This window comes from Dipteris shenzhenensis, chromosome 24 (assembly GCF_047967505.1).
Source record: "Dipteris shenzhenensis isolate YYH24624 ecotype China chromosome 24, Dip_SZ_1.0, whole genome shotgun sequence".
In the NCBI taxonomy this organism is placed as follows: domain Eukaryota; kingdom Viridiplantae; phylum Streptophyta; class Polypodiopsida; order Gleicheniales; family Dipteridaceae; genus Dipteris; species Dipteris shenzhenensis.
Window position 1 is genome coordinate 3,282,521 of NC_141619.1, and position 13,024 is coordinate 3,295,544.

The 13,024-nt window shown below is 44.8% G+C and overlaps 1 protein-coding gene across 1 annotated transcript in view; it reads left to right on the forward strand.

Annotated features, from left to right (window-relative positions):
- Positions 1-235: 235 nt before the first annotated feature.
- Positions 236-13,024, forward strand: part of LOC147886097 (Insulinase (Peptidase family M16) family protein) — an 81,546-nt gene continuing 68,757 nt past the window's right edge. The window contains exons 1-3 of the mRNA XM_087395168.1: positions 236-470; positions 616-1,067; positions 1,343-1,418. Coding sequence (XP_087251294.1) covers positions 323-470; positions 616-1,067; positions 1,343-1,418 — 676 coding nt within the window. The 5' untranslated portion in view covers positions 236-322. The remainder of the gene's footprint in view (positions 471-615; positions 1,068-1,342; positions 1,419-13,024) is intronic.

The window sequence follows — 13,024 nt, forward strand, 5'->3', positions numbered from 1 at the left end:
CAAGGGACAGAGAGGCGGTGAAGTGAGGGAGCTTAGAATAATGCGAAGAATGAGCTTAGGTTAGCGAATTTCGTGATTAATTAATTAATAGTTTCAAGCAAGGAGTTTCACTAGCTTGGTAATGAAGGGTCCTTGATAAAAAGGTTGCTATGGGAACAAAAATAACTATAAAATCTAGGGTTGAATAAGTATACTTATTCAAATATGAACTTTTAAAACTCAAACTCCACAGCCAAAAGGATAAGGAAGGGAGACGAGATTGAGCGAAGATTTACACACGCGCTTTGTGGCGTCTAGTAGTAGGGGAGTGTAACCCAAACATATGGTTGCTCACGTCTACAGATGCTTCCTGCCTTATTCTTCGCACCCTAATTCCCTTGGGCCTCCTGCTCGCCGGCTCTTCTTCGTTGCCCTGCCATCGGACTACAAACGCGCTCTTGCTCGCATAGCTTCTCAATCATCGGCATCAGGTGAGCAGCCTTCATCTTCAGCTTTAGCCTGCTTTCTAGTCTTGTGCAATATTTGTTAGTTTGATGGGGCAGCTTGGGAATACCTTCCTATGTGCATTTTCTCAGATCCTGCTTTCTATGTCTTGGTGTTCTTTTTACTGGCTAGAATCCTCTTCCTTGAGCTCAATTTCGTCCGGGTCCACTTTCCCAACTACTGAAAGCCTCACCGCGATGGGTGCCGACGTTGCAGCACAAGATCCTGCCGTAGTCAAGTGCAGTGTGCTAAAGTCCCCCTCTGACGAGCGTGAGTACGAGGTTGTGCGTCTACCCAATGGTTTGTGTGCTCTTTTAGTTCACGATCCGAGAATTTCCGACGATGCCGGTGGAAGTGAAGATGAAGAAGGCAGCGAAGAATATGAGGACGATGACGAGTTTGATGAGGACAACGACAATGACATCGGTGCGGACGAGGAGATGCGCTCTTCATTTCAGTGTGAAAGCTGTTTGGAAAGCGGTGCGTGTGAAGAGCACGGTCGCAACGATCCTCTTGACGCATTCGAGGAAGTAAGAAGCAGACGTAATGGTGGAGTTCAGGCTTTTGGATCTACTAAGAAAATGGTTAGTTATATTTCCAGCAGAATTTTGTTGAGGTTTTATGAGGTGCAGAGCAGTTAAGTGTTGCAATTGTTAAGGAGGCTGATCACCAACTTTAAAATTTGGCTTCGCAACAAGGGCGTATCTCATTATGTGATGGTGTTACGCGAGTGATGTGCATTTTGCTGTCCGTGAAAAGGGGCGGTGTGCTGTTTGTAAACTACCATCTCGTATATTCTTTGTTGGGGACTTTGCATGTCTCTTATTAATAGATAATTTCTATTTGCACATTGAAACAGGCAGCTGCTGCTTTGGCAGTAGGAGTCGGAAGTTTTTCTGATCCGGAAGATGCCCAAGGCCTTGCTCATTTTTTAGGTTAGTCATAAATTCAATATCGGCTGTTATTTCTTTACATTGTCTAGCGAAGCAAAACAAGCGTTGTGGAGGCTGTCTAGTCTTACATGTTATCTTCCAATGTGGTTCTGGTTTGTGTGCATGTAGTGGGTCACTGGAAAGTGGGTTGCTTATTGTGGCCATACTGGCACGTCTGTACTCTATATTCTAGTTCGTGGCTGTACTCTGTGTAAGGGGTCTCTGTTTTGTTCATCGAGGCAGGGTAAAATCCGTGTGCATACTTGATCTTTTTTAGTTAAACAGTATCTTAGAACCTTTGCAAATGGAACAAAATTTCAACACATAAAATTATAATAATTATACATGCTCAAGTTCGTGTAAAGTGAATAACTGATGGAAGGTACAAAGTAACCCTGGCTTGAGAAAGAGGAATACTCTAGCAAACTCTCGGACAAAAAGACTTGTCTGTTGACTATAGCCTTTACAATTATTCTCCAAATTGTTTAGTCGACTGAGGAATTTCCTATCCTCCATTTCCAACAATGTTTCATCGATGAACAAAAGCATCCTAACTATTATCTCTTCTCTTGGGTATACGTTCAAACAAGCCATCATTGCATCCTTCACCTCTCGTCTTCCTCCCATATCCCTTCTACTACTCGCTTGATTCCTTCCATCTTCATAGTATACCCCACTACTTGTTTGCCTGTATCCGATTCCTCCACCGCACTTTCCTCTTTATACTTCTCCCCATCCCATGTCCTTTACAGAAGTCATGTTGCTATAATAAGAAAGCATTAAATTAAAAGTCACATTTGCTAGCTTCAAGGTTGGAATTGGCAAGGCAAATTTGGATGTGTGTGTGGAATGATTTGAAATAGTATGGGTTGAATACACATGTCCTTTTGTAGGTCCTCTCAACCACCATCCTTCATCACTGATATATACCCTATCAAGTTTGGCTGTCGTGAACATCATCCCTCTTTGCTTAAGCCCATCATATTCTAACCAATGTGTAGCTTCTACCATTCGAAGAGCTCCGTTGAAAACCAGTTATACTTCTTAGCGTTACACATATCCCTCTTAGTATGGGACCTTTCTCTTTCTTGTCCAGCATATTCCATTCACCAAAGTAGGCAACCTTTATCTTTCAACATGTTGGAAGTATAAGGTCAATGCCCCACCTGTGGGCCCCCAAATGAGGAGAGCAATGGGGCTTGATACCTACAGGTTAATGGGTGTAGTCTGTGCCACATATGCACAGGTAAGGGGAGTGAGATACTCCCAGCGTATAGGCTGCCCGCAGCAATCACACGTCTTCCTTGGGCAATCCACATGAGCTGCTGTGCAGGCCTTGGTACAGAACAATACTGCGGGCAAGGACTTTACAGGTCCAACGGAAAGGCGGCTACAAGTTAGCATCCGTACAAGCCCAGGAAGGGACCGTACAGGTCTGCAGAACGCCACTGGCAAAATGCCACGTGGCAAAGTTGGGCAGCAACAGCAGACACTGAGTCAGCCTAGTATGTGGCAGATTGGGTTGATCTGACCTGGTAGGTGGGTTGGCTGATTGGGTCAGCCAGTCAAAGAGCTACCAAGCCCTATAAATAGCCCCATTGTTGGGGCAGTTGTTAGTTCAGTAAAGGTGCAGCCCTCAGCCAGTATTGGGCTCTACAGTCATAGTTCCACGAGTTTTGGAAACAGGGAAACGGAAATGGGCGGGAAACAGAGTTTCGGTCACCAAAAGAAACAGTGGAAACGGAGTTTCGGTTTTTAAGGTTAATGAAATATATTATATATAAAATTATTATTAATACATATATCATACAACATGGCCTGAGAGGACAACAAGGAGGAGAGGAGAGGGCAAGGGCTGAGGAGAGGAGAGGAGAGGAGAGGAGAGGAGAGGGCAAGGGCTGAGGAGAGCAAGGAGGAGATGTTGGAGAGGAGAGCAAGGAGGAGGAGCAGCGGGCTTGCGAAGGGGTGAGAGGAGAGCAAGAGGAGAGACTAGAGAGGGAGAGCAAAGACTACCCTACCCACCAATGGGGTTCTTACTCGGTGGTTGAGCCAGGTGTGCGTGCTAGTACTTTTGCTTCTATAGCTGAGCATTGGTGTCTACAAGCTCTTACATTGCTGCTCTATATATACGTTTCCCTAGCTAGGCTCCAAAGGCACTGCGCGCGCACACAAAAATTGCCCCACCCGAAACACCGTTTCTGGTTTTGGAAACGTCGGGTGCCTAGAAAAAATGAGCCCATAAGGTTCTGGAGCTAGTAGCTCACCTCCTAGCTGAAGGCTCAGTGTGTTGAGCTACCCTTGAGCCAGAGTTCTAGACCACCGTAGAGTGCCGTCTAGCCTCGAATTCCAGACGATGTTGTTGGAAATGGAAGTGAGAGAACGCGAGAGAATAGAGCTGAAGCAAACTGGCATAAAATTGCAGCGACAACAATGAACTACAAAGCTAGGATAGTCGTAGAGATGAAACCCTAGAATAAACCCTAATTAGGGTTAAAAGATGTGTGGTAACTAACTCACCCACAAACTCAACCTCTAACTGTGGTTAGGGGTAAAAAGCCTTAATAAAGGAAAAAACTGCCTCTAGGCCCTTATTACATAACATTGGCCACAGTGGCTTTAGGAAATGCAAATATTCTAACTACAACAACAATGAACTACAAAGCAAGGTTAGTCATAGAGATGAAACCCTAGAATGAACCCCAACTAGGGTTAAAAGATGTGTGGTAACTAATTCACCAAGAAGCTCAATCTCTAATGGAGACTAGGGGTAAAAAACCTTAATATATTAGCCCCTTATTATATAACATTAGGAAATATAAATATTTCTAACACCCCCTTGCAGCGACAATGTCACAATGTCAAGGTAAACATCAATCACCAAACGGGTCTAAGTTTAAAGCTTTGTGAAATGCCTCAAACTTTGGACGAGGTTTTACTTTGGTGAAGAGATCTGCCACATTCTCCTGTGTACGTAGCCACTCCGTGACATAATGATAATAAATTTCAATGTGTTTCGCTTCCTCAAGTATGCTGCTGACCCAAGCAGACTCACAGAAATGGGCGTCCTGAGTGTCTCTAGTGCCACTCGTTGTACGGCTAGGAAGTGGTGCCGAAAGTTTGCTGTCCTCGAGTGTGGAGCAGCCAACGAGGTATTGATCTTACTTCCTGCACTACTGATCTCTCACCCTTTCCATTTTTTTGAGAAGTATACCTTACCGTAAACTGATGTGTAATGTCTTTTTTGGCAAAAAATTGTTGCAATGCCTTGGACATATATATTCCCCCCTTGATCTGAACGGAGGGTTTGCAACCGGCATTCATATTGATTTTCAACCAAGGCAACAACGGGTTTGACCACATTGCAAACTTTAGACTTTTGCTTAAGAGCAAAGACCCAGGTAAAACATGTGAAGTCATCTATGAATTTAATAAAATAAAGATGACCTCCAAGAGACGGAGTGCGCATGGGTCCACAAACATCAGCATGAACGAGCTGTAGTTTTTGTGTAGCTCGGACTGCAGCATACTTGGGAAAGGAAAAATGATGCATTTAACCCAAAATACAGCCCTCACATATTTTGTTTGGAGGAGTTTGGCATAGTTGGAACCGTAATGTATGGATTCCGTACGTGGATTATGTACACATACGAAATACGATTCCGTACACGTTTTGTGTGTGTGGCAAAAAAGTTGATTAGGAGCCTTTGACGTCGTCCGTACGGGTATTCGTCTGCATTTCGACTCTCAAGGCCACATGCGCATTTCTCCAAGCTCCACCTAGGCATCTGTACGCATTTACGTATGGCTCAGCCGTGCACATTTCCATACAGCCAAGCAGCAGGCTAGCCAGCCGTACCAAGTTCTTGCTGTACAGCCAGCCCTCTAGGTGCCACCTGTGGCACGGAAGGATGCCTATATTGCTCTTCGGCACTTTTCTTTGCAGAGGACATTCCTCTTTGGAAGGTGAGGAGTCCATATTTTTTAGAAATGGTCCGTGCAATTGGCCAAGTTGGGCCTAGCTTTAAGCCTCGAGCTGAAAAATGAGGTGGTATGCATAGATCAAGAGTTGCTGTAGTTTCGAGAGAAATGGAAAAAGTATGGATGTAGCATAGTGTGTGATGGTTGGTTTGACACTTGGCGTAGGCCTATCATTATTATCACGGTCTCATGCATTTTTGGATTAGTCTTCTTGAAGTCTGTGGATACTAGTGGGCAGTATAAATCAAGGGAATACATTTTTTGGATATTAAAAGATGCCATTGTTGATGTTGGGCCGGATAATGTGGTGCAAGTGTGCATGGATAATGCATCTAACTACGTGCGAGCGGGAGATTGGTAGAGGAGGAGTGGTCTCATATTGTCTATACGAGATGCATATGTCATTACCTTGACCTTTTGTTTGAGGACATTGGGCAGCTTGCTTGGGTGAAGCCAGTGTTAACACATGCCAACATGATTGTCTCGTTTGTTACTCGGAAGCACGCTGTGTTAGCATTATATAGAACTTTCAGCAAGAAGGAATTAGTGAAACCTGCACAGACTGGGTTTGCTTACATGTTTATCGTGTTAGCAAACTTGTTGGATGATAAGAGTCTACAATGGATTGCGTCGTATGGTTGAGTGATGAGGAAGAAAGTATCACGCACTGTGAAAGTACAACGGCAGGAAGCAAGAGTCATAGTGAAGATATGTGCACCTATTCCGAAGATCCTTTGTTTGGCTGATAGGGAAGGGGCTACCATGGGACTTGTATATGAGCTCACTGATCGAATGGTGGAGACTATAGATGGCATAGACTCCTCCAAGTTGGTTGATGTCTGAGCCTTGTGTGTTAATAGGTGGGATACGATGCACTCTCCTTTACATGTAGCAGCTTTTGTTCTCCATCCTATTTGGAGAGAAAAATCCAGATGGTGATAAGGAGGTGCATGATGGGTGGATGGATGTCATTGAGTGGTACACGAAGTATGATGTTGAGAGACATGGCATCTTATTTGATGAGTTTGATGTTTACAAGTCCATGTCAGGCACATTTGCTTGGGCAATTGCGAAGGATGATAAGAGGATGCACCATGGGGTGAAGTGGTGGGAGACATTTGGGGCTCACACTCCAAATTTGCAGCAGTTGGCTATTCGAGTGCTCTCGCAGGGGACATGTGCTTCTCATATGTAGGAATAGGCTGCTTTGAAAGAATACATAACAATTAGTATACATCCATACTAATTTACGATTGATCTCCAAAATCAAGGAAAGGGGATTTGAGAAGATAGAAGTGACCTTGGAAATGATCAACAAGGAGAAGGATGATGAGAGGTTGCTTGCTTTGCAAGAGACTACAGAGGGAGAAGAGGAGATTCTAGTCGGACCAGCCGCTCTTGTTACGAGGATGGATGTTGCTGCAGCTTCAAGCAGCTCCAGTATTTTGGAGTCCCATGGCGAGGCGGATGAGATTGACAGTGATGAGGATGAGGATGATGAGGAGGAGGAGGAGGAGGATGGCACTGATGCTGATGAGGATGAGGCACAAGATGAGGATGCACCTTGAGGCTTGAGCCTCATCAATTGTGATGCATTTCAGTTTTGTTTCCTGGCTGTGGCAGCTTGTAGGCCGGCAGCCTTTTCAGTTTGTTATATGATGTTTTAGGCTTGCCTTTGATGTAGTACCTGCAGCGCTTCTTTCACTTTTCTAGTATCTACTACCTACTATCTTTGATGATTGATCATGATGTTTTGGTGTCTGTCACTATGTATCAGATGACAGAATCCAGTCCTTGGACTCTTCCATGAATCATGAATCATGATTCATGACTTTAAAATCAATAAAAGTTTGAAGTTGAAAGTTTTGTAGTTCTCTCTCAAGTAAATGTGTATAATGTATATTTTCCTAGTTTTTAAAGGGTAAAATTAGGGTCACGTATGGTTCAGCCCCTGGTCACGCATGATTCAGTCCCAGGGGCTGAACCATACTCCAATCATACTTCCGTACCTGTATGACGTGTGCGTATGGAAAAAACTATGGAGTTTGGACTCTACAAACAAGGGAAGGCATCAACAACATAAGGCTGCCATAATTTACATGCCCAAATGTGGCATGCCATAACTCTGCATCTTGCATGGCAGAGGTAGAAGCCACAAAAGCTGAATATGCTCTTTTCTCATAGGCATCAAGCTGAAATAACCCGACATAATGTATTGGTGAAAACCAAGGCATAATCTCTCTCCCTATCACGGACCGTACATCGGTCATCCTCAGGACCCAATAGGAGGCAACTTTGCCAAGTTCTTTGTGACAAAAGTGAAGTTTTCTGTGACAGAATCGAAGCTAGTGGGCGTGGGAGACATGGGGGAAGGTTTGGGAGCGAAGGGGAACCCGCTCTGATACCAAATGTTTGAAGTGGAAGCGAGAGAACGCGAGAGAATGGAGCTGAAGCAAGCTGGAATGAAATTGCAGCAACAACAATCAACTACAAAGTTAGGGTAGTCATAGAGATAAAACCCTAGAATGATCCTTAACTAGGGTTAAGAGATGTATGGTGACTAACTCACCAACAAACAAACACTTCTAACTGAGGTTAGGGGTAAAAAACCTTAATAAAGAAAAAAAGTGCCCCTAGCCCCTCATTACATAACATTGGCCACTGCCTTAGGAAATATAAATATTTCTAACATGTATCCCATACCAGATGCCCTTTCCTCTAGCTGTTGCTTCGAGCCCTAAGGAGAGCACTCCTTGGACCTTGTTAATGAGGCCCTGGCCTATACTTATAGCCCGGCTATCTTTAGCTATAAGCCTTTACTTTACCATGCATGCTCAAATTGATGTTACTTTGTGGTCACACTTTGCCAACAACTATGCCACACCTTCACCAAGGTAGCTCTATCTACTGGATCTAGACCTCATCTTTGTTTAGCTCTGGTCGCACCCTAGGTTATTCTGAACTCTGGATTAGACCATGCTCTAACCTTAGATCTAATCCTAGATCCTAGGTTAGTTTGGCCTTGGCTTTGGTGAAGCCTAGACCCTTGTTAGGCTAGTCATGGATGTAATAGAGATGGGTCTGAGTATGTTGAGAACAAAAGATCTTCCACGGTCATTTTTGGAGAAGCGGTTCTCAAGGCTTGAATCGGACCTCAATAAAAGCAGGCACATTCAAGTATAAAATCCACATGTTGCTGTGCTCGGTCTAACTCAGCCTCCTGTGGCATGGTCATCTCCTGTTGTTGTCTAATCTGTCTCAATAGTACCTCTTTGTGCCGTCGCATCTCAATCAAGTAGAGCCTAACGCAGACTTGGTCATGGAAGTGGATCAACCATGAGAGTGCACCAAAGCCATGTGCCTCTTGAAAGAGGTAGTGGTATTGTCCGCGCACCTCAAAAGGTTGGGCATGCATCCAAGAAGCGCTCCTCTGTCTCGACCTCCCGGAGTGTGCATAACCTATATATCTGCTGCTCTCTGGATGTCCCTATAGCTCTCCCTACCTCAATCCTCAACCAATGGGACGAGACCCGCATCTACCCAAAAGTAATTCTCAGAGCCAATGAGATTCCACTATCCTCTAGGTAATGAGGTGTGATGATGAGTCCATGCTTTGATACTCTCAAGAATTGGTCATGCTAGAACTACATCGTTGTAGGGAACTCCTGCCCCACGTTAAAATCCGACAAGTATGGAGATGGAGGACATCTAAGTGTATGATATGGTTCATCTCATGGATCAACTCGAGCAGTGCAGCCATGTTGTACTGAAAGGAGGGAAGCTAGTCCATTTGAATGTCGTGATTGGCAAACCATGTGGATACACATGCTGGGCTGATCCTACTCTCTGCTAATCGTCTAGGTGACTCTAGTGTCAGCATCGGGAGTCTCCAGTTGGGTAAGGCCCAAACTTTGTGGAGGAATGTCATTGTCGATAGAATATGGCAGCAATTTGGTGTGGTGCCATGTCTGTACTAGTTGATGGGGGACTGAGGGCTTTCTCTGAACATCCTAGACCCCATAATCACCTGGAGCGTCTCAAATGTCCTCTAATCTGTGGCCAAGAGATCATTCCCCCAAAGAGTTGCTGCAAACATGGCAGTCGGCTTCAATAGGGTGTCAAAAGCCAACCCTTTGTCGGCGGATCCTGAGAGAGCGTCTGAAAGCGTTGCCTCTCTAGTTGGGCCAAAGTTCTCTGTCTTCGTATGAGTCGTGCCCTAGCTTCATGGATCAGCTTGCAAAGTGGCCCTCTGAAGATTGACCCCAAGTATGTGTAGCCTGTAGGACTGCACTATCTTGCCTATCTCGGTAAGTGAAGCTATGTCGGTGCACTACAACGCGTGAGGTGTTGAAGATCATAACCTTGGTCTTCCCAAGTTTAATCGCCAAGTCTCTCTCTCTCTCTCTCTCTCTCTCTCCAGAATACCTTTATGCCCTTCACATGTGTCTGCAAACCCTTCGGTGAAGATGGTATGAGGACTATGTCATCCGCATATAGCAATTTTTGTATCATCAAGTCAGCCAGCAGTGCTCCCTCACCTCCTAGGCCGTTAATAAGAATGTGATCTCATCAATGTAGTGCCTGAAAAGAGTCTGTGAAAGGGGCATTCTTGCATCAATCCAATGTTGCTCTCAACCCAATCTAACATGCCTCCTGGGGCACAAACTCCCCCTTTGATGGACTTGTATAGGCTCATCACCCCCAAATCATGACCTCTTCTTGTTTTTTGGTCTCTTTTGTTTCTTGATTTGTTTGTTTATTTTTGGTAAGTCTCCTTCTTCCTGTCTTCTTTATTTCTCGTTATCTTTCCCTTTTGTTTAATTGGCGTATTTTGGTAAGCACTGGGTTTGCCCACGAGACACTGTGGGTCTTGAGAAACTAGGTATAGCCCTTATGCTTGGGCATTGATAATGACATAAGCATTGCTTTGCTTGCTAGGTATGTCTACCCTTTTTTTTTTTTTTTGGGTGTGGTTAGCTCATTTTTCTTCTCTTTCGTTCTCTCTTTTCATTGTAGAAATTTGAATATGAGGGGATATATTCTAGTCTTGCAACGGTACATGCAAATCCAAGTCAGATGTTGTTTGCAGACTTAAGAAGACCTTATACGGGCCGAAACAGACCTCAAGAGCTTAGACTTGAGTCCGTCTGATGGAAACCTATACCTCCATTCAGAGGGGGGTAGGAGAGTGATGATGTGGATGATCTAATTAACACCGGTGATCACGACAAGAAAATTAGGGAGGTCAAGACCCACCTTTCCTTAGTGCTTGACATGACCAATCAGGCTCTTCTGCATTACTTTCTTGGTATCAAGATCTAGCAAAAGCAAGAGCAGATTTTCATCTCACAGGAAAATATTGTTGATGTTGGAATATGGAAGCAAGAACTAGAACTAGAAACTGGAAATGAAATAACAAGACTGAAAGACTAGAAATACCTTGAGAAGAGTGTAGACAAGACACAAGCTAGACTGACCGTTTACAATGATGTGACCCATTGAATATATGGGCCAAAGTACAAGACATAAAGCAAGAGTGCTTATGGGATAATTGTAGAAGTGCCACATGGCACATACTCAAGACATAAAGACTAGACTTAGACTTAGACTATTGTAGACTAGGAAATAGTACACTTAGTGTGCACTTATCTCCAACACCCTCCTTAAGTGGACACTAGGAGTAAGACAGAAAGACAAGACTAGAAGACAGACATAAAGACTGATAGACTGAGAGACAAGATAGAAGACATGACAGACAAAAGATCTTGAGAGACCCCTCCTCAAGTGATATCCTCATATGGGTCCACAAGGGTAGGGACAAGATGGATCTAAAGCACAGTCAGATTGATAGACAAATAGACAGAGAGACAAGACTAGATAGACAGAAGACTGATTGTAGACAAATAGAAAGACCAAGACACTAGAACCCCTTGACCTACATCATCGGTGGTCAAGGTGGTAGACAAGACATAGAAGTAATCAGAAAGCCCACTTCTCATCATGTGAGGAAGGAACAGCAGGATCAGCTGATGGAGATGTTGTAGCAACATGGGCTGAGGTAGAGGTTTTGGAGTAGCAGTCCCTCTCCCGGTGATTATCACGGCCACAAAGGGTGCATGGATGAGCCTTGAAACAGTCCTTCTCCACATGATTAGATTTGCCACAATGGGTGCAAGGCTTTCTTACCTTAGAACTTCCTTTCTTTGCTAAAAATGCAGTGTCAGTTACCTTTCGTTGTTGAGTTCTTTCTTCCTCTTGGAGAGCATTGATAATACCCTCAAGAGAAGGATTATTATGATACTTGAAGGTAGTGACAAGAGTAGCATAGGAGTCGGGTAAGCTTTTGAGAAGCACATCAATAGCAATATCTTCGGAGATGGGAGACTTGACTGACGCAAGCTGAACCATAAGACTGCGAAGATAATTGACATGAGAGGCTATAGTAGCTGCTTCCTGCATATGTAGATCAAAGAATGAGATCATAGGTGCAATTTTAGAGTTTTTAGATCGGGCTCCAAAAAGAGTATCCAAAGTGATCCATGCTTGAGGAGCAGACTGTATGTCGGAGATGTGATGAATGTAATCATCTCCAAGGCCGAGCAATATGATAGCATAGGCTTTGTCGTTCTTGGCAGCGACAACTTGCTCAGATGGACCTTCGGGAGCATCACGGTGAACAATGTCCCAAAGGCCTTCTTTCATAAGATGGCACTTGATTTTGATCTACCAAGTATGAAAGTTGGACCCATTGAATTTGTCGATAGATATGAGAGAATGAGAGGAGGATGCCATGTGGGAAGGTCTTACCTCTTGCTAGGATGCAAGGGCAGTGTCTATTCCCTTACAATATTGCAGAAATAAATGAGAGGAAGAGATCCCAGAAGCCGGTTCTCTCACCACTTTGTCAAGGCCATAGCATATGACAGCCCATCGAAGTAGGAGGAACCAGCAAAAAAAGGAGAGACTGTTCAGCAAACTGAAAGAGGCAAAGCTTAGTACCTTAAACTCGGGCAGAGGTAGAGGTGCAAAAGGATGCAGATCTCTGTGAAGATGGAGCTGGAGAAGTCAGCCTGTGCAGGTACGGATTCTGTACAGTCGTACGGACTGTACGGACAGCTGACGATGTACGGACGGCGAGCATAGTATGGAGTACGGCCGACGTACGGATGACGTGCAGAGTATGGGCGTCGTACGGACGGCAGAGTACGGACGACGTATGGCGGCGTACGGACGGCAGAGTACGGACGACGTACGGCGGCGTATGGACGGCAGAGTACGGATGACGTACAAAATTCGGGCGACGCTGTATGGATAGCAGGGGTGGGTGCTAGACTGCGCAGATCTGTCGGTGACAGCAGGTGTTGCGCAGATCTGGCGTGACAGTAGATCTGGCCATAGTTACCGCGGAACGGCGTTCCGCCTTCCTTGAATGCCGGAACGCCGGTCCGGAGCTGCAGGCGTGCCCGGAACGGGCGAAACGGCAGCGGAACGTTCCGGAACGTGGTGGAACGTGCCGGAACGTCCAGAAGGCAAATGACCTTGTATTTGTTAATGCGAACTTGCGTTTGCTTAACAAGTTCAGGGCTGAGTATACTCCAAAGCCATTTATTGGATTTTCCCTTAATCTTGGT